This window comes from Schistocerca gregaria, chromosome 7, assembly GCF_023897955.1.
Source record: "Schistocerca gregaria isolate iqSchGreg1 chromosome 7, iqSchGreg1.2, whole genome shotgun sequence".
Lineage (NCBI taxonomy): Eukaryota > Metazoa > Arthropoda > Insecta > Orthoptera > Acrididae > Schistocerca > Schistocerca gregaria.
In genome coordinates this window covers 434,464,398-434,489,092 of record NC_064926.1, presented here as the reverse complement: position 1 = coordinate 434,489,092, position 24,695 = coordinate 434,464,398, and the positions used below count along the sequence as shown (strand labels likewise).

The following is a 24,695-nucleotide window of genomic DNA, read 5'->3' as shown; positions in this document are numbered from 1 at the left end:
AAATGTTACTCCTCCTTTGACAAAAGTTCCAGTCCCGACATTCCAAAATTCTTTCTCTGTTTTTTACACATTGTGTCTACAACAGCATACCCTTAGGGAACAAATATATTTACTTGATATTAGGTTAACCAGTGCTCATATAACCTATAATATCAATGTACTGAATGTTACATAAATGTCCTAATTATAAAAGCTTATTTCTCATGTAACATGTGTTACTTTGAAGAAAAGTAAGTAGTTTTCCTGTGTCTGTATTCCTCTAGGAGATATTTGACCGTGTACATGAAGTTGTAGGCTTAGTTAATGTTTTTGAATCTAGTACACTGTGACAATATGTGTTCTGATTGTCACAAACCTGTTCTTCTGATTGCTGGGTCACTTTGTTAAGTGCTTTCTCTTGTGAAATGGTCTCTGATCTCACTAAAAATTCTGGCTACTTGGTAGTGATTTATTTCTTTGGGTTGAGAACCATACACTGCTTATTGATATTCCTACTGCCTGAGCTTGAGTTCCTTTCTGCAACTTGACCTGTCTGCTTATAAGGTGTCTCCTTTTGCACTACACTTACTGCTATATTATTTTTATTTAATACCCCTTTGAGCTTTTGCTCTGTCCTCTTGGGTACGAATTTTACTTAAGTAATTGTATTATCTAAAGATACGTTATTTGCTTTTAAGGATTCTGTTGTTCTTCATGTGGGAGTCGTGTCAGTAACTGTTTTCAGAGACACTTTATCTTCTGTAGCATCTTTCCACTTCAGTTATATTTATGTTTTGTACACTTTCCTGTTCAATTTCAATGACTTGTGACTCCTTGTGGCCATTAGTTCTTTGCTAGTTGCTTTCAGGTGTAATCCTTGTGCTGGATATAACTTTGTTATTAGGTGTATTAACGAAACTGACATTGTGAAAGCCTTTCACTAAATTTTTTAGTTTTCTGTTTGTGGATTGGATTTTTTGATTTACACATGACTATTCAGGCATTTGTGCCAGTTTGGTATTCCAACTGCAGCCATATTTGTATTTTGTAAGGTTGACCAGGCATTTTGCAGAGAAATAAGTGCAATGTTAGCTTCATTTTTTTGCAACATTTTTAGTCCCTTCCAAAATACCTGCAAAGTCTTTATTTGTCAGCTTATGCAGGCACTATATATTTGTAAAATTACACTAAATGGCACCTGGTACTACCTTTCCTTCATTTATATATGTACCTGAAGTTGGATTTTTAAAATTTCCAGCACGATTTCTGCCATAGCTGCCAAGGGCAATAACCATTATAGGTTTGTTACTTAGTAATTTTCTTTTAAAACAATAGGTTCCTTTTTCGATGATGCACTCATAGATTGCTTTCCTTTCTCACCTGCTTTCTCTTGTATCTTCTGCAGTGTGATATGTACACAGTGTAGAGAATCGTGCTTTATGCATTGAATCTGTTACTCAGTGTTTTTTTCCTCTGCAGTTCATTTGTTACTACAAATATAATTGTTTTTGTATTTGTATTTTCTTTTGTTACTTTCTGAAATTCTTCATTATCTTAAAATTAAGTGAAATCACATCTGCTTGTCAACTCCTTCTCCTACCATAGAATAATTTCTGAATCAGTTAACAGAGTTAAGTATAACTTAATGTATGTACCTCTAAAAAAAAAAAATAGAGCTAATGGTCAGCATGTTAACATATTTTCTGCTGAGAAGATACAGGTGCCATAATTGTAGAATCACTCATTCCATATAACAGCAAGAGGTTATAATTATTGTCCATGGGTCATCAAATAATTAACATATTAATATATTAAGGGGAATCTAAAAATTTCTGCTGTTCAACTGGGACTGGATCCTGTGACCTCTTGATTTCCAGGCATGTGCTTTACAGCTAGACTGCCAGGACCCTACAACAGCTAACAGTACTAAATGAAAGTATGAAAACTATTCTAACTACCTATCTACAAGTCAATGTTGTAAGAGAGATTTATAAGTGCAAACCAGGCAGAACTAAGCTTTCTGGCTAATTTATCCATGTGTAAATGGTGTTTCATTCTATTATTCATCAAAAAATTTCATTTGCGAAGTTCCTTTTAGTATTTTCTTATTCCTCTCTTTCTCATACCTCTAAGTCATTTTAAATTGTTTCAAATTGAATAATATGAGTTTTGTAAAACTAAAAGTTAAGCTGCTGTCTTTGAACCAGTTGTAAATTGTTTTTGTTATTTTCATGGCAGTGTCCGGTATGGATGTGTTTGAGCCCCAACAATATCTTTAGTGCCTTCAACATAGATCTAGAAAAGGAGTAGATCATGTATCAAAACTTCCAGCTCTCCATATTTAATATGTCTTCACTTTGAATAAGGCCTTCAGTTGTATTTCTGTGCAAGGTGGATGCTTTAATATTTTAATCTCACTAGTAGAATTTTTGAGCTACAGAACCAAAGGCCTTGGGTATGGAAAGTTAATTCTGTATGATAACAGGAAGTGAAAAGGTGTAAAATAAGCCAACATTTTTATTTTAAGGTAAACAAAATGAGGACTTATAAATGCAAAACATTCTAAATTGTGCTCATTCATTATTTCAATTATGTCTTGACTTCATTTTAACTTATCTAGTTGGACCACAAGGAATTTTACACCAAGTGTTTCATTCAGTTTATGACAATATATATCCCAATTTTATGCTAGCAAGTGGTTTTTACTTATTTAAAACTGCATAATTTGAGTCTTTGGGAGATTAAGACTTAACTGTTTCTTATGAACCAATTGTAGGCCTCTTGAACTATCATGTGAGCTGTGTCTGGTAAAGTTGATTTTGAATTCTTGATCATTGTGTGAGCAGTGAACATTACAGTTTTTGAACTGTCCAGTAAAGTTATTGGGGTATCATTTGTGTATGTTAAGAATAAAAGTGGACCCAGCATTTATCCTTGCAGGGAAACTAAGGACTATGCTCTTCTATTGTAAGGATAATTTCATTGCTGTGACACAGCCTGTCAATGTGATCCTCGGTTTTGTGTTGGGAAGGTAAGACTAGACACAAGCAGAGAGGAGATTAGTAATGCCATACCATTCAATAGGATAATTTTTCTTATTTACCTCTGCCAGGAATAAATTTGTGAAGTTGTGCATTGCTTCCTCTGTGGAGAATCTTGTACAAAATCTAAACTGAGAGGCAGTTAACAAATGCTGCTCAGAAAAATGAGTCAGTTTCCAGTCATAGGCTACTTCCACAATTTTTTTTTGGAAAGATCATGAGCGGAATGGGACTGTAATTTGAGTTGGTTTGTTTATTTACAGTTTTATAGAAAGTTGTTATTGATGCATATTTACAACTATAAGAAAATAATCCCTGAGTCACTGGTTGACTACAAATGAAACTAAAAGGAATTCTTATCAAGTCAGCCTAAGGTTTCAATACGGTGGTAGGAATACCACATAGCCATTAGCATTACTGCTTTTTACTAACATATTAATTCTGTAATACCCTTAGGGATTGTATTATTGAAATTAATATGTGTTAGTGGTGTGAGCATTGTCAGCTGAAATGAATCTGATGCGCCTGAATGTGGTAGTTCATTAGCGAATGTAAATTTCGCTGCACACATTGAATCTGGTGAGCAACAATTTCCAAGTTATGACTTCTGTGACAGCTTTTTACTATGAACACAATTTGATAAGTCATTGTTTATGTTTGTTGTTTAATAAATTATGAGCCAAAATTGCTGGTCAGCATGCCCCTTAGGAGTAGTGCCACCCATAGACACATGCAAAAGTGAAAGTGACATATTATTTAGTGGTCAGAGCTAACACAGATAGATATAAAGGGGGAGGTGGGGGGGGGGGGGGCTGCAGAGGAAGAGTAGGTCTGTCACACCCTAGGATAAGAGATACCCACCTGTAATGAGATGTGACAGTGAAGGAACTGTTTCCTAAAGCTAGATAGTGCGACACTTTTACCTTTATGCGTGTCTGTCAGCAATACTACAAATTTACCCTCTTGAAAGTTAGTAGTGGCCCACAATTCTGTCTCGTAATTTATCTAAGAATTTTTAACATTGTGCAGCCCTATCAGCAACTGTGATAACTGAACATGTAACACGTCAGCTTCAGTAGCAAATAGAAACCAAACTTTACCCAGGTTTCAACCAAAATAATTTGGCCTTCCTCAGAAGCGAGTGACACTAAACTACTGCATGCCAAAGTTTGGCCATGTCAGGTATAAAACTGTAGCACCATAGTAACTAGTCGTAATCTACATTACTTGGGCTGAAGAGAAACAGCAGGCCCCACTGCGCGGACGAGGTTGGTAGGCCGCGAAAGCTGCACCGGTACTCTATTCTGAAGAACGCCAAATTATTTTGGCTGAAACCTGGGTAAACTTTGGTATTTATTTGCAACTGAGGCTGACATGTTACATGTTCATAATTTATCATTTTTCTCAATCAAGTTTTCCTTTGATGCAGTTAATTGTTTTTTATTTTGTAATGTTCAATTTTTTTCTTAATTATTGGAGGTTTTTTTGTTTTGTTTTTGTTTTCCTTTCTTAAATAGCATACTGGAGGATCTGACAATACTTGTGATAATGAAGGATTGACTTTTGATTGCAACGTGTCCTCTGAATTAAGCAAAGTTCTCATTTCCTACCAGAAGTTACTGTAATATCTGGGTTTATGAATTTCTCATAGTTGGCTCTGTTCACTTTCATTTTTAATTGAGTCCAAAAACAGATTGGCATTGCCTTTTGCCACAAGTCTTTGGTTCTTGTAGGAAATTTTAGTGCAGCAAACAATTGAAAGCTAGACAGCAACAATTTTAGGAGTCTTGAATTAGTACTGTGACAGAAAATCAATATTAAAGTCCCCAGGAACAGTGCTGGTCTGTATAGTATCTGTCACAAGTTACTGTTTGAAATTAAAGACATTTCATGATGTTGGCATGTAAACTGTCATTACTACTGGCTTATGTGTTTCCTAATTCACTGTTTTGATCCAGTGTCCAAAGAGCTTTTTCAAGACGTTTTCCCTTAATCTGTAGGGCTGCAGACGTACTCTCAGCATTATTTTTTTTTGTATTTAGCCTCTCTCACTATCCTCTCATTGGTTATACAGTAATAAAATATTAGCTCTACCCATCAAGGTTCCATCTGTTTCATTTGAGTGCTTTCCATGTATTGTTTTGGTAAGTACAACACATTTGCTGATATTCCACGTATCCCTTCATTTTACTCTATGTGAGAAGTTCTCCTTCCTATTAATGATACTTTTAGTGTTCTAATAGAAGATATTAAGTGATTATTCTATAATATTGATGGCTTCATCCAAGCTACAGTATTTTGTTTGGTCAGTAACATTTAGTTGTAACTATAATACTTAGCCCTGTCTATTGGAGCATTTTTAGCCTGGGATACACATTGAAATTCAGTGGGATAGGGGAAACACTACTTTGGTCACGAAGAATACTTCTAATAATTACACATTCAAGTCACATTTTACCAGAAGTATTCAGCTGCTAATCATGCCATATGTGATGCAACCAAATGAGGAGTGATGCATAAGTCACGCCCACATGTCCCCCTCTTCAAGTGATTTTCAAACTTATGAATTAACATGTTCTACAGAACACTTCACCCAAGAGTCTTTACATGCTTGAAGAGTGACACAATATTGTATTAGTGTGAGGAACATTCTGTTTATTTTGGGAAATATGATATTACGTTTAAGGGGTGGTGATTGACTTATTACAAAGTTCTGCTTATTTTTGGCACAGTCACTTTTTTACGACACAATCAGAATTGATTTTGTCAAAAATAAACAAGACTTTATACTCTGATTATTGTTGCTGATAACATCTTCAGTTGTATGATTGGGGCTGCAATGTAAACTATTGCCTGAAACTTGTACTACTCTTATACAGTCTTCTGTTCCAAGATCATTCTCAAGAGACCATAAATCACAAGTAATACTGCTGAGCTCTGCACTTGGCTTAAAATACTAGTTTCATGGCTATAATTTCCCTAAGAATTCTACTCCTGTTCTGCCATTCTCCACCTGAGCTTACTATCCATGGAAAGGGTACTGTCAGACTACTTCTAGATGGATTGATTTATTTGTACACTTTCCCTGTTAACATAGGGTGAATCAATATCATGTTTCTGAAAGGTGCAGATTTTGTAGAACCTGAGTCAAAAGCTTTCTCAAAATAACTGAACCCCACAGAACTTTTTACACACTAAAAAACTCTTGAACAATCTGCCCACAGAAACAGATGTCAAAGACAAACCTGTAAGCGGTCAGCATGTAACCATACAAGTATATTTTAGGAAGTGTGTGTAAGCTTTTGTCAGTTGGTATGATGCAATTCACAATGTTTATCACTAATATGTTCAGTGGGACATGTAAGTAATTAAATTACGACTATGTACTATGTGAATTGTTTGGAATCCAGAATGTAACACTGACAATAAGCTACTGTTTGTTGACAGATCATATCATATTCTAATGTGTTAAATAATAAAATAAAATAAAAAAGAACTGATTTGTTAGAAACACAGAACAGCTTAGTAACATTACTAGCTTTCACTCTATCTATGTGTATCTGGTTAAACAAGAATAAGAGAGATAGTTTGAATGGCGGCAGGAAGGGCATCCGGCCACCCCTTAAAAATTAACCGCACCAAATCCGCATTAACCATGCCGACCCTGTGCCGAATGCAGGACAAAGGCACTATCAAAAGAAAGAAGAGAGATAGTTTGAAAAGTAGTAATTTCCATATACTCTCTTATTTGTCTCTGCTTCATGTATCACCGAAGTGAGAGGCTGCTTAAGACAGTAGACTCAAATCCATAAGAAACAATTTTTGAATCTTCCTTTACCCATTTGATTAAGATTTTTAGTTTCCCTCATGCCACACTGTTCCCTTCAAATGGGATTCATTTGATTTTCTTTTCCACCTTCTCCAGTGAGCTTCTGTTCTGGCTCTAATGACAACACTGCTAACAAAACCCAAATATTAATCCTCTCAGCTTCTTTTTCCACACCTTTAATTAAAACCTGACTTCATCACACATAGTAAAACTTCCAATGCCTCTTACTTGTATGTCAACTATATTTCAATTTATACCCTATCTGCATTCCATGAAATGTACATCATGGGTCAATTAATTCACATCCCTTAGCATCATTGAAAAGATTGTGTTTTGCACTGTTATTTTTTAAAATTAATCCATATTTGGTATGTCTCCTTTATACATTTCTCTGCAGTATTCTCTCTTTGTAGAATACAATACCTTAGTAAAACTTAATGATCTGATTTTATTGCAGCATCTAACTCACTAGCTAACTTAGCAAAAGGAATGTCATTGTGTAGCAGCTGGAAGAATCTCTGGAACAATCATCGCACAAATAGTTCCATTGCATGCATTGATGGTATCCGTGCTTTCAGTGCTCTGTGGGTTATTATGACCCATAAAATTCTCCAGATGTCACAGGAACCATGGGTCAATAAAGTTATTCTCCTTGAGGTATGGAACTTGTAATTATGACTATTATGAATGTGAGCTACATTTGGTAGTATAATTATATCTGATCTTAAGACAACTAACTTAAAAGTAATAAGTGAGAGAAAGTCTTCAAAACATGATGGATGCTAAAATATATGACCTCATAAAGCATTAAGAAGAGTCAACACCGAATCTTAATTTATTGGAACATAGGCATCCATTTATGATTACTTACGGGGGTAGTACGTGTGTTTTGCTTTTTGTTTCAACAAACTGGAGGGTTTCACAATATTTGTGACCATGTAGTTCTACTCTTGTCTACAACTGTTAACCAGAATTAGGTAGAGCTTTCTCTTCAGGCAGTGTGTTTGGAACTTCTACATATACATCTACAAAAATACTGTGCAAACCACTGTGAGCAGCATGGCAGAGGGAATGTCCCATTATACTAGATGTTAGGGTTTCTTCCTCTGCCATTCATGTATGGAGAACAGGAAGAATGATTGATTGCCTCTGTGCACACTATAAATATTCTAATATTATCTTCATGATCACTGTGTAAGCAATACATAGGGGGTTGTAGTATACCCCTAGAGTAATCATTTAAATCCAGTTCTTGAAACTTTGTTAATAGACTTTCTTGGAATAGTTTAAGTCTGTCTTCAAGAGTCTCAGTTCCTTCAGAATCTATGTGACACTCTCCCACAGATTAAACAAACCTATGACCATTCATGCTGCCCTTCTCTGTATATGTTCAACATCCCCTGTTTGTCCTATCTGATATGGGTCCCCCACACTTGACCAATGTTCTTTGATGTGCCACTTGAGTGATTTGTAAACAATCTCTTTTGTGGATTGATTACACTTCCCCAGTATTTTACCAATAACCCAAACTCTATTACCTGCTTTATCCGTGACTGAATGTATATGATCATTCCATTCCATATCCTACAAAGTGTTACACTCAGGTATCTGTATGAGTTGGCCGTTTTGAACAGTGGCTCACTGATATTATAGTCATAGACTACTACATTTTTTTAGTTTTTGAAGTGCAAAATTTTACATTTTTGAACAGTTTGAGCACGATGATAGTCTCTGTAGCATGTTGAAATCTTATCAGAATCTGACGGAATAGTTATGTAACTGCTCTCAGATAGTACTTCATTATAGATTACTGCATCATCTGCAAAAATCCGGATTCTACTATTAATATTGTCTGCAAGGTCACTAATATACAACATGAACAGGAATAATCCCAACACAATTCCCTCAGGTGCACTCGAAGGTACTTCTACATCTGATGATGACTCTTCATCCAAGGTAACATACTGTGTTCTCCCTAACTAAAAGTCCTCAGCCCAGTCAAAAATTTCACTTGATATCCCACATGATTGTACTTTTGATAATAAGTGTAGATGAGTACTGAGTCAAATCCTTTTAGGAAATAAAGAAACACTGTATCTACTTGGTTGCCTTGATCCAAAGCTTTCAGTATGTCATGTGAGAAAAGTGTGAGTTGGGTTTTACATGATCAATGTTCTCAGAAACCATGCAGGTTGGCATTTGAGGTGGTAATTCTGTTCAAAATACTTCATTATGTTTGAGCTCAAATTATGTTCTAAGATTATAAAGTAAATCAATGTCAAGTATACTGGATGGTAGTATTGTGGATCACTTCTACTACCCTTCTTGTAGATGTGTGTGACCTGTATCTTTTTCCAACAACTGGGCAAGGTTTTTTGATTGAGGGATCTACAATAAATTATAGTGAGAAGAGGGGCTAACCAGCCATGAATTCAGTATAGAATCTGACAGGGACTCCATCAGGATCTGGAGCTTTGTTCAGTTTTAACAATTTCAGCTGTTTCTAAAAACCCCTGACACTAATAATTATTTCATTCAACTTTTCAGTGATACAAGGATTAAATTGGGGTAATCCTCCTGGGTTTTGCTTTGTAAAGGAACGTTAGGAAATGGAGTTAAGAATTTCAGCTTTTGCTTTGCTACTCTGAATTTCAGTTCTTGCCTCATGCACTAGGGACTAGTCACTAACTTTGGTGCCTCAAACAGTGTTTAAATATGACCAGAATTTATTTGAATTTTGTGAAATGTCATTTGACAATATTCTGCTATGGCAGTCACTGAAGGCAACACACATTGCTTTCTTGACAGCCAAACACATTTCATTCAGCATACCTCTATCTACATGACTGCACTTTGTTTTAACCTACTATGCAGTATTCTCTGTTTCTTTAGAAGTTTCTTTGAAGTGACTGTATACCATGGCAGGTTTCTTCCATTATGAACTTTCTATGAGATACATATCTATCCAGTGCATGGTCAACTATTCTTTTAAATTTGAGCCATAGTTCCTTTCCATGCTCTTGGTCTGTGCTGAAAGTTTCAAGTTTCTCAAAGAGATATGACATTACAGTTTTTTTTTTATCTAGTGTACTGAACATAGATATATCTTTCTGCTTTGTTTAGTTGTCCTCTGTACTTTGGTAATCATTGTTCTCACAACTGTGTCATGGTCACTGATGCCAGTTTCAATGTAGACATCCTCAAAGAGGTCAGGCCCGTTTGTTGCCATTAAATTCAAGATATTTCCAACATGAGTGGTGTTCCTAACTATCTGTTCTAGATAGTTTTCAGAGATAGCATTAAGTGAAGTTTAACAGGATGTCTTATCATGCCCACCACTAACAGAATTATGTTTTTCCCAGTTAATAGTTGGCTGATTGAAGTCTCCACTGATTTCAATGCTTCAGAGAGTAACATGTGGTGTTTGGTGGAATGTGAATTTATACTTTTGTAATATGAAAATTTTCAGCGTACATATTGTTGCACATCAAATAACTTTCCAAAATGTGTTTTTTTTTCCTATGAGTTTTGTTTTCTAAAGTGCTGGGAAATCCTAAGCCACTGTATAAAACCATAACCATTCAAATGATTCATAAGTTTTACAGTTCTGAGGGAAAGTGTACTGTCGCTTAACACAGGAAAAGTGTATTTTCACCCAGGAGAAAGTGTATTTTTAACCGGGAGATCTGGGAAAAATTGGGGAATTTTTTTCCCTTGTCCAAGTATACACCCTGAGACAGACAGCTTGGTGCTTGTCATGCCTATGTAGAACACAGCACAGGGGTTGCAGTTAAGCTTGTAGGACACATGAGTGGTTTCACAGGTAGCCCTGAATTTGTTGGGACAGGTGATGCTTGTGACTGGACTGAAGTAGATGGTGGTGGTGGGAGGATGTATGCCACAGTCTTTGCATCTAGATCTATTACAGGAATATGAGCCATGAGTCAAGGTGTTGGGAGCAGGCCTTGAATATGGATGGAGAAGGATATTATGTAGGTTCAGTACAGACTCAAATACCTTTGTGGAAGGGGTGGGAAGGATAGTGGGTCGTATATTCCTCATTTTAGGACATGATGAGAGGTTGTCTAAAACCTGGCAGAGAAAGTATTTCAGTTGCTCCAGTCCTGTATGGTACTAAGACATGAGGGAAATGTTCCTCTTTGACTGGATGGTGAGACTTTGGGAGGTAACAGATGACTGGAGAGTAAGGCATGGGAAATCTGTTTCTGTACAGGGTTGGGTGGTTAATTATGGTCTGTGAAGGCCTCAGTGAGGTTCTTAGTGTATTTTGAGAGGAACTGCTCATCACTACAGATGTGATGGTCATGGGTGGCTACACTGTGTGGAAGGGACCTCTTGGTGTGGAATGCATGGCAGCTCTTGAAGTGTAGCTATTGCTAGTGTTTGGGAGGTTCAATACGGATGGAGGTACTGATGTAGCCATCTTTGAGGTGGAGGTCATCATTGAGGTAGGTGGCTTTTTGGGATGAGGATGACAAGGTAAAGTGAATGGGGAGATGATGTTGAGTTCTGGAGGAATGTGGGTAGGGTGTCATCACCCTCAATCCAGATCAGAAAGATGTCATCAGTGAATCAGAACCAGGTGAGGGGTTTGGGATTATGGGTGTTATGAAGGGTTTCTCTAATGGCCCATAAATAGGTTGGCAAAGGATGAAGCCATGTGAGTGTTTATTGCTATATCTTGGATTTGTTTTTAGGTGATACTTTCAAAGGAGCCGTAATTGTGGGTGACGATATAGTTGGTCGTGGTGACCAGGAATAAGATTGTAGGTTTGCAATCCATCAAGGGATCTTAGGAGAGGTAGTGTTCAATAGCAGCAAGGCCATGGGCATTAGGGATGTTAGTGCAAATGGAGATGGCATCAATAGTGATGAGCAGGACACCGTATGGGAAAGGAAATGTGGAGAACTTGTGGAGGCAATGGCTTCTGTCTTTTATATAGAATGGTAGGTTGTGGGTAATAGGCTGAAGGTGTTGTTCTACAAGAACAGAGATTCTCTCAGTGGGGGAACGATAACTGGCCACAAAGGGGCATGCTGAGTAGTTGGGTTTATGGATTTCAGGAATAATGTTAAAGGCAGGACTGTTGGCAGTGGTAGGGGTGAGGGGAGGGGGGGGAGGGGGAGAGAGAGGAGAGAGAGAGAGAGAGAGAGAGAGAGAGAGAGAGAGAGAGAGAGAGAGAGAGAGAGAGAGAATCTGGGAAGAGGTTCTGGAATGGGCCTAAGGATTTGAGAAGAGACTGGAAATCCTGCTGGATTTGTGGAATGGGGTCACTGTGGCAGGATGAATCTGACAGCTGGTGGAGTCCTTCTGCCAGATAATCCTTGTGGTTCAAAACAACAGTGATCGAGCCTTTGTCAGCACGTAGGATTATAAGGTTGGGATCAGCTTTTAGGTGGTCAATTGCAGTTATTTTTAAGGATGTAAGTTTAACTCATATCCCTGTCGCAGACCTAGAAGCATGACTTGTCCCATACATCCATCCACCACCACCTTCTCCTAACCAGTCATGTCACAAGTGTAACCTATTCCATCAAAGACAGGACTGCTTGTGAAACCACTGACATGATCTACAAGCTAAGCTGCAACCACCATGATGTGTTCTACATGGGCTTGACAATCAACAAGCTGTCTGTCCACATGAATGAATACTAACAAACTGTGGCCAAGAAACAGGTGGACCAGCCAGTTGCTAAGCACACTGCCCAACACAGTGTTCTTCATTTCAGTGACTGCTTCATAGCCTATACCCTCTGGATCCTTCCTACCAACAACAGCTTTTCTGAACCGTGCAGTTGGGAACTCTCCTGCAATATATTATCCTACATTCCCATAACTCTCTTGGCTTCAACCTTCATTAGTCACTGTTCACCTACCTATACCCTTCCCTGCCACCACTCTAGCACACAGTCTTCTATTCCACCAATGCACCCACAGTCCTTTTCATTTCTCTCCTTTTTTGCTTCCCTCCCCCGCCTCACTGCTATTCCATCTAAACTCTCAACTGCTCCTAGCTGCCCTACCCTTTTCCCATGTCATCCCTGTATGCTCCCACAAGCAACACTTTACAGTCCTCTACTCCTATCCTGAAATGTCTGCACCTCTCTGCTTCAGCCTCCTCATTAACCCCCACCACCCAAATTGCTTCTCCTATCATGCACTATTGCTTGCAGTATGATCTCAGCAGCTGAGGACAGTGGCCATGTATATATGAGTTGTGTTTGCATGAACATGTGTGCATATGTTGTCTTATTCAGAAGAAGGTTTTTTGACTGAAAGCTTAATTGTTTAGCAGTTTTCTTCTTGTGTCTCAGCATTTCAACTATAGTGTGAGTAGCCATCTATCCTTTTTGTAATATTGACAGTTGCTAACCAAGGATTCATTAGGAGTGTGACACAGAAAGAGTAATAAACCAATTCTTCAATTTCCGAGAAAAGTAAAAAGACAAATGTTTGTAGATACAGGAAGTGTTGTACAGTATTTGTTTTAAGTGAGTTCTTTTTGTCTATTCTTTTTCAGTCAACACGTGACATACCAAAGATGCCACTTCTGAACAGTATGATTAATGTAGATTCATTCTTTCTGATAAGTGGGATGCTTCGTGCAATGAATTTCATGAGAGATGTGCAACAACGTGGTGGATTTTGGATTGCCACAGGAATTCTGCAGAGGCTCCTCAGGTATGTTAGTTTAATACTATCTAGCTGACACCTCTAGAAACAAGAGAGCACAACTGATTTGGATTATTTATTTACCATTGATCAGTTGAAGTGAAATAGGCATTTTACATCGATAGCACTTTATATTTTCTTTCAATAATATGTTAAAATTAAAGGAGCATTATACATTCCAAATAGAACCTAGAAATGATGGGATAAACAATAAAATAATAAATAAATACAGTCAATGATGTAACATAATGAAACCCTTAAAAATGAATTTCACTTGATTTTATATTCATAAATTCAATTATATCATAAGGATTAATAAATAAGCAGTTTAATAGCTTGCTACTATAGCTAGTTATGTGAGCTGACCAAGCAGAAAATGGAAGTTTATTAAATATTTTTAAGCTGTTGCTTGGATGGGAATTCCCTGTTCTTGCCATGCTGTGCTAAGGTATATCTGATTTTATTTTGCATCTGATGTTATGGTGGTGTATGTTTTCCCTTATTTTGAAATCAAAAACTACATATTGGATCAAAAAAAGCTATAATTCGAATTTGTTTGCCTTAGAGGGGGACATCCAATGATACCACACGTCTCCCCACACCACTCTGTGTGTGGATGGTGGGGGGCAACTTAGAAATCTTCAGTGGGAACCCCCACTGCCTTTCACAAGGCAACGACAGCCTCACATTTCTTCTACATTCTCCATAAATCAGGATCATTTCAATTTTTTCTTCTGTGGTTGCAAGATTCATCATCCACTTGCATGTCTGTTCTCCTAATGATAGTTAGGTTTGAAGGCAATAATCACTGAACAAGTGTTGAAATGTTTAGAGTTCCTGTCTGTTCTATGTCTGTGTAATACATGAGCTCTGGTGGCAGTTTACTGCCTGTTGTGATACATCATTGTTTGCTACATGGACATGGTGGCATATTGAGTAGTTCCCTGTTTCATATGTTGGAAGCATACAACATTGCGAATGAGGTTTCCAATTAGAAGTTGCGAAATACTGACTTATCCCACTCTTGCAGCATGGAGGTGGGGTTCTGTGTGCCATTGGATATTCAAGGGCTGCTCAGAAGCATGTTGTAAATTATGATTGTGTAACCATTTCTGTTCCTCTGATTACAATGCCATCTGCCGAAAAACAAAGAAAATGTTTCAGACAAAACAGGTGTAGATTTTGCTGTAAAAGAAAGAAAAAGTAGCCTTTGAGCTGCATGAATAGTGGCCAGCAGTGATCTAATCTACCAGCATTGGTCATTACCAGTATCACATTCTTCTGAATTATTAGAATTCCACTGATGTGAGGATAATGCCCCCATATCAGCAGGCCATATCCTACATGTGACTGAAGAGTCCAAAATAAATTACTCTTAAATGTTCTTTTGTTATTAAGCCTCTCAGTTTCTGCATTACATAGGTAGCTTAAGATAATGTTGTACCGATATGGTTGATGTGTGTTTCCCAAATTAACTTAGAGTTTATATGAATTCCTAGAATTTTAACTGCTTTCAACTGCAGCTCTTTTGAAAATCCTAGTATAATCTACTGGTTTTTATCAGGGCTGTGAAGCAGTATATTTGGTAAGAACCAATTTAGTGCTGTTTCCCTGCCATCTTGCATCATATCTTGCAGAACTAATGTTTTTTCATGCTGAGCTATTAAAGTCATTTCATCAGCATAACAAATAACAAGGTTTGGTTCACAGTGGGGTAAATTATGGACATGAATTATAATAAAGAAGGGCCCAAGGACAGACTCTTCTGGGATTCCTGTTTTATCTGTATCTGACAGACAAAAACTGTTTCCTATTGTTTAGGTATGATACAATTAGTGCCAATGCAATATTGAGTTCAGTACACATATGCCCCCATTGAAGTTGTCACAGCACAACTGCATCTTATAAATATCAGTAAGTACAAGTTTTCAGAGAGTAAAAAGAGAAGCATATTTCATCTATGGTTAGAAATGTTTAGTCAGTGACAACCAAGAGACAAAAAGACCTGAAAAAGCCAAAAACTTATGTTTGATTAAAATTTAGAAACTAAGTTACCGTACCTCTTACAAATAAAGGAGTGGATGTAAACATTTGCATAAATATGTAATTTTACTGTATATTATGCATTTTAACAATTGATAGGCATCAACAGAATGGTACATGTGTAGACATTCCAAGTTCCACAAGGTGCATTTTAGCTGTATATATTTTACTCATGACAAACTTGTTTGTAATTTTATTTTTGACAAGCCTGTGTGGAATGTGCAATATTCTCTCCACTAAAATTAAAAAAATGCCATGAGTAATGAATGCTCAGTGGAATGTGATGCGCAACTAAAATTTTTTTAAAGATTTGAAGATGACATTCTTACCTGTCACAACAGCCCCATAAAAAAAAGTTTTGACTGTGATCTTGGCTATGTAAAAATTTATTTAGAGGGATTTCTTTGCTCTAACAAACCTGCACCTGCATGCCACTAGTGCTCAACTACCCCCGCAATTGCTTCCTGTGTGTAGTGCATGCCTGATCTGATTAGAGGGGGGATTGCGAGTCTCCATATGATAATAGCAGTTGGAAATCTGCATACAAGATTCACAGAATCACGGAGTCCATGGTTCAAGCCTTCTACATGGTTCAAACCAGAATGAGATGATATTTTGTGAAAACAATGCTGCAAAATGGTAGCACAGATTTTAGCCCATGTATGATGTTAGCTACTTGTCTTCACCAATGCAGCCAGCCATGTGTAGGAACTAAGGGTGGACTTTGAACACAGGTGGCAAGTGTCATTAGTGTTGACTTGAGTCACAATTTGCAAACACGTATACCAAGCATGCTACATAATCACCAGTAGAGTCTCCACTAAATATTGGATGAGATCACTGGCAAGCATACAGAGTGGAAACTGGCCTTCCATCTTTACGTCCCTGTTATTTCGCTAAGGGTCTCTATCAGCCTCCTAATTTTGGATCTCGCAGACACCAGCAAACCCTTCCTGTCTACTTCTCTGGGTCTTTAAGGATGGCTGAGCACTATTCCAAGAGAGGTGGTGTCCCATACTGTCTCAAACATCCTTTCTGTGTTGCACAAGACCTTAAACCTGCTGTCCAGCCAGTATCCCCTTTCACCTTCTCCCTTGAGATTCTCAGCCTCACCACTGTTCCCTAATCACACTCAGATGAATGTGGTTCTGCCAGATCAGCAGATATTACAACATATCAGGTGATGCTACAACCCCAGGAGCCTTGACATCATGATAAACCAGGTCAATATTGTAAAGCCTGTTGACTGTGGCCAATGCAGCTTCCAACTGTTTGTGGACAGTGGCCTTTTGTTCCTGCAACCATAAATAACATGTGCTGTCCCTATCCAAGTTTAACCTAAGTTTGTCTCTACAACAAGGAATATAATACTAACCCACGGTAGCTAGATAGAGTGTAAATACTGTAAACAGTGCTGCTATGTTACTTTCGTTTATCATTATGTTACACAGTCAGCACATATGATACTAATGCTAAAAAATTATGCAACAATTTAGAAAAAAAAGATAATAAACACTACTTACTCTTAAAAGTGCACATGATATTCACCTTCTCACAGAAGCACATAATAGAAAGACTAAACACTGTGTACATACATGTATTGCTGCTTCTGGTGGCTGTTCTTCACTCTGCAGCTGTAAGTCTACTGACTTTCACAAAGCATCAGCCAGTTGTGGTATTCCTGTCATTTTGCCCTTTATTTCATATGGTATGAGGTGCATCCTGAAAGTAACTTTGGGTGATTGATAAAGAAAACAAAAATATCAGTAAGTACAAGAAATACTTATAAAATATTTACATAGATTCACTGGCTATGCTGTCTCAACATAATCATCACAGTTGAAGCATTTGTTGTAACGGTGCACCATCAGTTGTATGCCTATATCATAGGAGTCTGCTGTCAATGTCCAGAGGGATGAAGGCACTTCCATCTGCACCTCTAAATTATTGTGGAAACGTTTTCCTGCCAAAAAGTGGTTATTGAGATGGAAGGGATGAAAGTTACTTGGGGTGAGTTTGAGGCTGTAGGGGGGATGGTGAAAATCTCCCATCTAAATTGATTCAACACGCTGTGTGTAGCATTGGCTGTATGGGGTTTTGCATTGCCCTGCACAAGTGTAATGCCTCTTGTCAACATACTATGTCTCTTGGTCTGGAATGCCATCCTCAGATTTTTTAGTGTCTGTCAATACTATAAGCATTTATGGTCTCCCCTCACCATCAAAACTCATACAGGAGGACACCTCATCGATCTCAGAAGACAGTGGACAGGAGTTTTTTGACAAAGACTGTCTGCTTGAATTTGGTCTTCACAGATGAACCACTATGCCACCAATGCATGGATTAATGTTTCTGGTGTGGAATGCGACACCAGTGGTTCATCCCCAGTGACAACATTGTTGAGAAACTTGTCACCTTTCTGTGTACTGCTGTAGCAATGTTAGTGCTGTGGCCAGAAATTTGCTTTCGTGTTTATCTGTCAATTGCCTTGGCACCCATCTTGCATACACTTCATGAAAACCAAGCCATTGGCAACAGTTTTGTGCAACAGTGAGTGAGACATTGGGGGGGGGGGACTGATTAGAGAGTTCTGGAATTGTGAAGGGCAGGTTCTGCAAAATTACTTGCTTCTCTCTTTCCATCAGTTCTGGCATCACCAGGAATGGTCAGCTGTTATGGTGTTTGTCATGAATATTGGTTTCTCCTTCAGCAAATTGCCTGTACCTTTATCAGACCATACTGTCACTGATAATGTTGTGTTGATATATGTGACACAGTTGGTGGTGGATGTCTGCTGGCGACTGCTTCTGAGCATGCAAAAATTGGGTAAGTGCATGAACTTTGCACTTGGCAAGAGATAGTATCAGAGCAGCTATATTATTGTAGTACTGTGTGAGAACTATTGCTATCAAAAGACTGAACTGCACTGCATTATTCCCACATAAGTCCTCTCTATTCCTGAGCATGCTTATTCCTATCTGCTCATGGCCATCTCAGGACACCATTGGAACTTTCTTTCTGGTTGTACCTTATAAATTTACCATGTTCACTCAGCTTAATAGGTATTCGACAATACAAGTTTTGTAAAAAATGTTTCTCACACACAAATAACATAATAGCTTTTAATAACAGAAGATGTTCTAAGGCTCTGTATGAGTGAAAACTTTCAGTGATTCAGGAATGTAGTTGCAGGCATGATTGCTGTCCATTTTATTTTCACTCACTGACATAATGTGTTCCATAGTTTTAATTTTTAAGGGAAGCCATGAGGGATGTGGAACGAATCAAGTTATACATTTACAGAAGCAACCATTTCATGGTATTTCTATAAAGTATAAAACAGCTGAAACTTCCTAGCAAATTAAAATTGTAAAACAGACCAAGATTTGAATCTGAAACTTGCCTTTGTGCTAAGAACTAATCATGTTTAGTGCTAAGCTGCTCACAATGAGAATCATAGGAATAATGCATAGATTAAAGATTGAACAAGACACAGAACTTGCCACCTTCCAGATAAATCTTTTTTCTTCTTGAGCTATGGAGTGCATGCCCCCCACCTCACACACATTATGTATGGCTGCATTGTCCCAGCTGAATACAATGAGCTGGCACTGCAGTTTAACCATGATGAGGAGTTGTAGGTGAGGGAAGACAGAAGGCAGGGAGCAGGAGGATAGTTTAGGGAAGGATGGCTGATGACCGTGAAGGAGAGGCTGCAGGAACACAGGATGGGAAATGTGGTACTGGTGAACTTGTTCTCACCAGAGGCATGCAGAGCTGTGTGATGTGCCTGATAATGTGCAGGAGTGGTTCAGGAGAAGGAGATAGTTCGAGGGAAAGACAAGTGCGGGTTAGAGGCTTTGGGTGCAGGGTAAGTGAGTTAGGGTATCTGTGACAGGGTGGGGGTGAGGGGTTGTGAGTGTAGATAAAGGCTAGCAGAGAGGCCTTATCACACCCCTTTCAAATAAGACAATAGTCTTCATTGTCCACTTTCTGTCTGGGACAAATATTGTCCCAAGATCCCAGAAACTGGAGCCTAGCCCTAAAGCTAACAAGAACAGAACACAGTGAGATAAATGTAAACACATAAACAATGTCTACTGCAAAAACCTGCTTCTACAAAATGTCCTTATACTCTACTTGTCCATCTTTCATCTTTTTTAAATCAGTTCCCAGTGCTCCCAATAATATTACATTTTTTCAGCGCTGCATCTTAACAAACTTTTTTCAAATATTCTTCCTAGAATAAAAAGAATAACAAAACTTCTGTATATAATAAAAGAACCATGGCTGTGCAGTGTCTTCAAGCTCATTTTAGTATCATAAACTCATATGGCTACGCCACTCACCCATTCTTCATGAAAATGAAGTGAAAAGATGTTACAGAATCAATTCTTATGAAAATAAATAACCTTCATAACATACTACAACTCAAAACATATTACAGTTTGACATTATCTGTGACTGTGCATGTAGTAGAAGTAAGAATGCCAGTTCCCACATTACAGCTTTTCCAGAATAAATATTTTTCTGATGTGTGCTACACTGTCCCAGTACATAATGCCACAGGACATTATTGTGTGATAATATGCTAAGTATGCCAGAAACCTTAGCTGCAGGTGAACATAATGAGAGGGATTTTGAAATTCGAAGCAACTGAAATTGAGCTGTTCAAATAATTGATCGATATACATTGTCACATTGTTATTCATTTTGATGAAGAGAAACTTTACACATAGACTTCCATGTAATGTGTACCCATCAATATTTACTTCTGGGACCTGTAAGTAATTTTTACTAGTCTCATAAGCCATAACATAAGTTTTTCAGAGTTAAACTGCTGCCTATGAAGAAGTTTTAAGCCTGTTACACTATTCTAGTGTCTCTGACTGGTATGGGTGCATTTGGGTTCTTTATCAGTGTAATTGTGCTATCAGCAAACATCACACGTTATGAAGAGCCCTCCAATATCTTTGATAAATCATTTATGCGGGGTCACGAATAGGAGTGTACCAAGTAATGAGCAGTGTAGGATACCATATTTATTTCAATGAGCCCCCATTCTGAATTAAGTTTTATTATTGTGGTAACATTTATTAATGTGATCATATGTTTTATGTTGTTAAGAAATGACTCCATCCATGCATTTTATTAGTAAAATTTTCTGACCTATGCAAACGAGGTCACATAAGATTCCAAAATGGCAATTTTTCTTCTTGACTTAAACCAGAACTGAGTTTATGGGATCATATGTTGCTCTATCTATAGAAAAGCCATTACAGCAGCCATACTGATCATTTTTAAATGTATTGTGAGAGAAGAAATGGGTTGGTATATTGTTGTAAGCTACATCTCAAACATTTATGAGAACATGGGAAAGGTAGATGGGTTCATTATTAAAGATGATTTGCTTATCTCCATCTTTATAAATTGGAACTACTTTAATCTTTTAGAAACTGCACCTTGCATCATTGATGCAAAGAATGTCCTATCACATCAGCGCACAATTTAGTATTTTTGTTGAAATGGCATCATAGCCAGACGAGTTACTGCTTTTCAATTACCTATTTTTTTTAATCTCTTTAATTATTTTAGCAAAACTGGTATATAGCTACAGAGGCTAGATTTTTGCTCCTTTTTCATCACTGGGGTCATTTGTTTGGTCAAGGGATAAGCAATAATTTTTGATTGAGAGGAGCTAATTCAACTGCGGATTCTGTTTCTACACTACCCCTTTTTTAATTGTTCCTAGAACTTTGTAGAGTTGTAGCAATATCAGTTGGATTCAGCACCTACTGTGGATATCATGAATCACTTAGCTTTGATGTGCTGTAAAAATGTAATTGAATTAGTATTTCTTGATGTTACTTTAGTTTAAAAAATGTTCGATATAATGGAATAACGTCCATGTGTGTGCATATCTGCACTGATATATATTTTTCTAAGAACTGCTCTAAACTATCAATGTTAACACAAGGACTCTGTCTTTATCCAGAGAGAATCTCTGTCAGAAAAGTGTTGAAATAGTTCCAGGAATTTATAAACAATCTACTGATGAAAGACATTACTAAAAATGTACACTTTCATGAATGTATGTCTAAGTTTGGGGCAATTCAAGTGAAGAGAAGGTCTATTTCACCTTGAGGTCAAGCCCATATTCTTGACCTTTGGTGTCACATGATTTCTTACTATAAGAAAGCATATTTGTAAGAAATAACAAAATAATTTAAATAGATTTAGTTAATGATTCTAATTGTGTCCCTATTTGTTTTCCGTTATTATAGTCTTTTATACCTTCTGACCTCTGTTGCTATCTTTTCTTTTGCTTAGTTGCCCCTTCTGTACTACTTGCTTCACTTGAATTTTTGCTTTGTGACCTTCCATCTTTGTCATCTGTGCTTCTTGTTTCTGTCTCGTCTACTCCCTTCTTTGCACTTCTAAACTCTTGACTTTTTAACCTATCCTTATCTGTTTATTGAGATTTGATTGTTGAAAGTAAAGGGTTTTCTGTAACTCGCCCATGGAAATCGTTTGGAAAGATAGCCACTAGCCTGTTTTTAAATAATATGCCCCACCCATCATTATCACCATTTAAAGATTGATTTTTAGAGAGATAGCTATTAGCCTCTCTTTAAATAATATGCCTCACTCATCATTATTGCTATGAAAGATTTGATCTAAATTTTATGTGATCTTATACCTTACACTGAAACTTTTTAAATTCAGGAAATGTAAAGTTTTTTGCGTTGTTAGTAAACTTATAGAATGTTGTAATATTTATCACCAGGTTAACACCAGCATATGCAGTGGTGCTTGCAGTATATGCATGTCTGTTACCATATTTTGGTTCTGGGCCTGAGTGGAATGCTCAAGTCGGTTACAACTCAAAAATGTGTAAACAACACTGGATGTTCAATATAATGTATGTTAATAACTACATAAACTATGAAAATATGGTAAGTAGATATTAAATTTAAAAAATGCTTTTGTTAGAAACTATATATAATATTGATTCTGTTCTTCTGACTAAAACAAACATTACATATCCACAGCGTTTTAAAACTGACTAGTCTAATAATGATTTGCTTACAGCAAATGTCAAATTACTGAAGGAAATGATTATTAACCAAACTTAGTTTAGGCTTTTTTTCACTTCATACAGTATACATTGGCAAATAATCTCTCTACTATATATTCACACATTCAGTCAAAAATGAATTTTCATCCATACTGTCAACAAGAAGCAGTAACGATGAAGAATATATAAAATTTAATTTAGCCAAGGGTACCCAGAGAAGAACAGAGACAGCAGAAATGTGTTTATCATGATGATCAATGAGGATGCAAGCCTTGCATAGACTTTATTTAAGTGATTCCAGTATTTGAATCAAATGTAGATCCACTTGATTGGAGTGAAATGATAAAATGCAGTATACGAGTCTCACATGACAACTTTAAGGCATCTGATCTGTATGAGTCTGCATTTTATTTCAGTCAGTGTCATCCTCTGGAGAGTATCCATTAATATTAGCTATTTTCCTTAAATTGCCCTTATCAGTTACAGGTCCAAATGGTGATGAGAGAAGTTCCTGCAAGATAATTATAACACTGAAAACTGCTGTGAGGGCTGTGCTCGATCTGCCCGTTATTGTTATCAATGTTACCAATACCAGTCATCACCTTTCCAAGGCCTCAACTAATGTATATCATACCCTTTCAGCCTACCTAGGCAAACCAACTTGAATTAATTTTGCTCCAACAGCAAGACAGAGGAATTTTCAATAGGTCACAACTAAAAAGAGTAGATGTGTTTGAGTCTTCACTTAGACAGCCAGGTAAACTGGGAACATCACACAAGGTGGATTCAGCTACTATTGCATTAACAGTACTTACCACATGATGGGATAATGTAGCATGTACTAACAACACAGTTACCTATAATGGGCACTTTATTCCATAACTAACACAGGCTGAATATGTGACTTAGTTCACAGCAGGCATAAAGCACACTGATAGTTCCTCAGAGGTTCCACATAGGCCACTGTCACTAATCAGAGTGTTTTTTTCTCTGCAGCAGCCATTTTCACAGATAGTGTCCTCATACTTCCTTGCATTGTTGACCAGAATGTTTTTTTTTCCCATAAATTGTAAGTAGTTAATGTAAGTGCAGAGCATGGGGGGGTGGGGGGAGGGAGATGGGGGGGGGGGGGGGGGGGAGCAACACTGTTGTGATCATCTTCATACCTGTGCGCATAACCAACCACTCCATGGCTGGCTGCAGGGCAGGGCACTGTTGGACCATTTCTTACTGAACACAGGGGAAGGGCATGCTGATGATTATCCAGATCCATGGCTTACAGATGGTATTCATTGAGGTGATATGGAGATCAGCAATGTTAGCCATAATGAGATTAATCAATGATGATCGTCAATGGTGCAGGCCTAGAAAGTGGGCCTGGCAATGTGGCAGGGGTGGTGAAGTCAGAATCCGCAGGATTGGTTGCAGGCCACTGTGAAGTCCTGGGGACTATGATGAGTAAGTCTTCAGGTGATATTCATAGTGTGATTGCAGCTGTGTTCACATTGACCAGGGTTTCACAACTCAGAGAGAAATCTTTGATGATGAGGTAGACTTAAACAATGAATTAAATTTGCACCAGTGCCATGATTTGAACATACTAGGCAGATGCGATATCCATTGCACCACATTGGCAATTGGACAACCACAATTGACAGTGTGGTGCGACGGATATTGCATCTGCCTAATAAGCAGGAGCCTTGGGTTAGAAGTCCGGCACTGGTACAAATTTAATTCACTGCTTCAGCCTACATCATTGTCATAGATAAAGGTGAGACTCAATATGTCTTAGAAATGTAAACTGTATATAATTAATATGAGAGAAATGCTGCATGATAAATCTGTTCTTGATTTAATGTTCCTCATGCCATCCCTCAACCACAAGGAAATTGGTTAAGTTGACCTGAATGTTGTCTGGCAGTAAGTGCTGCTCATCTAGTTAGAACTTGAAGGTGTTGTCACTGTTTGAGCTGGGTGACATGTCATTGAGCTGTAAAGGGTCCTGAGGAACCGCATTGGTCAGAGTGGTTT

The 24,695-nt window shown here is 37.7% G+C and overlaps 1 protein-coding gene across 1 annotated transcript in view; it reads left to right on the top strand.

Annotated features, from left to right (window-relative positions):
- Positions 1-24,695, top strand: part of LOC126281712 (O-acyltransferase like protein-like) — a 253,122-nt gene that overhangs the window by 160,528 nt on the left and 67,899 nt on the right. The window contains exons 6-8 of the mRNA XM_049980887.1: positions 7,307-7,506; positions 13,392-13,552; positions 22,374-22,542. Of these exons, the coding sequence (XP_049836844.1) occupies positions 7,307-7,506; positions 13,392-13,552; positions 22,374-22,542 (530 nt within the window). The remainder of the gene's footprint in view (positions 1-7,306; positions 7,507-13,391; positions 13,553-22,373; positions 22,543-24,695) is intronic.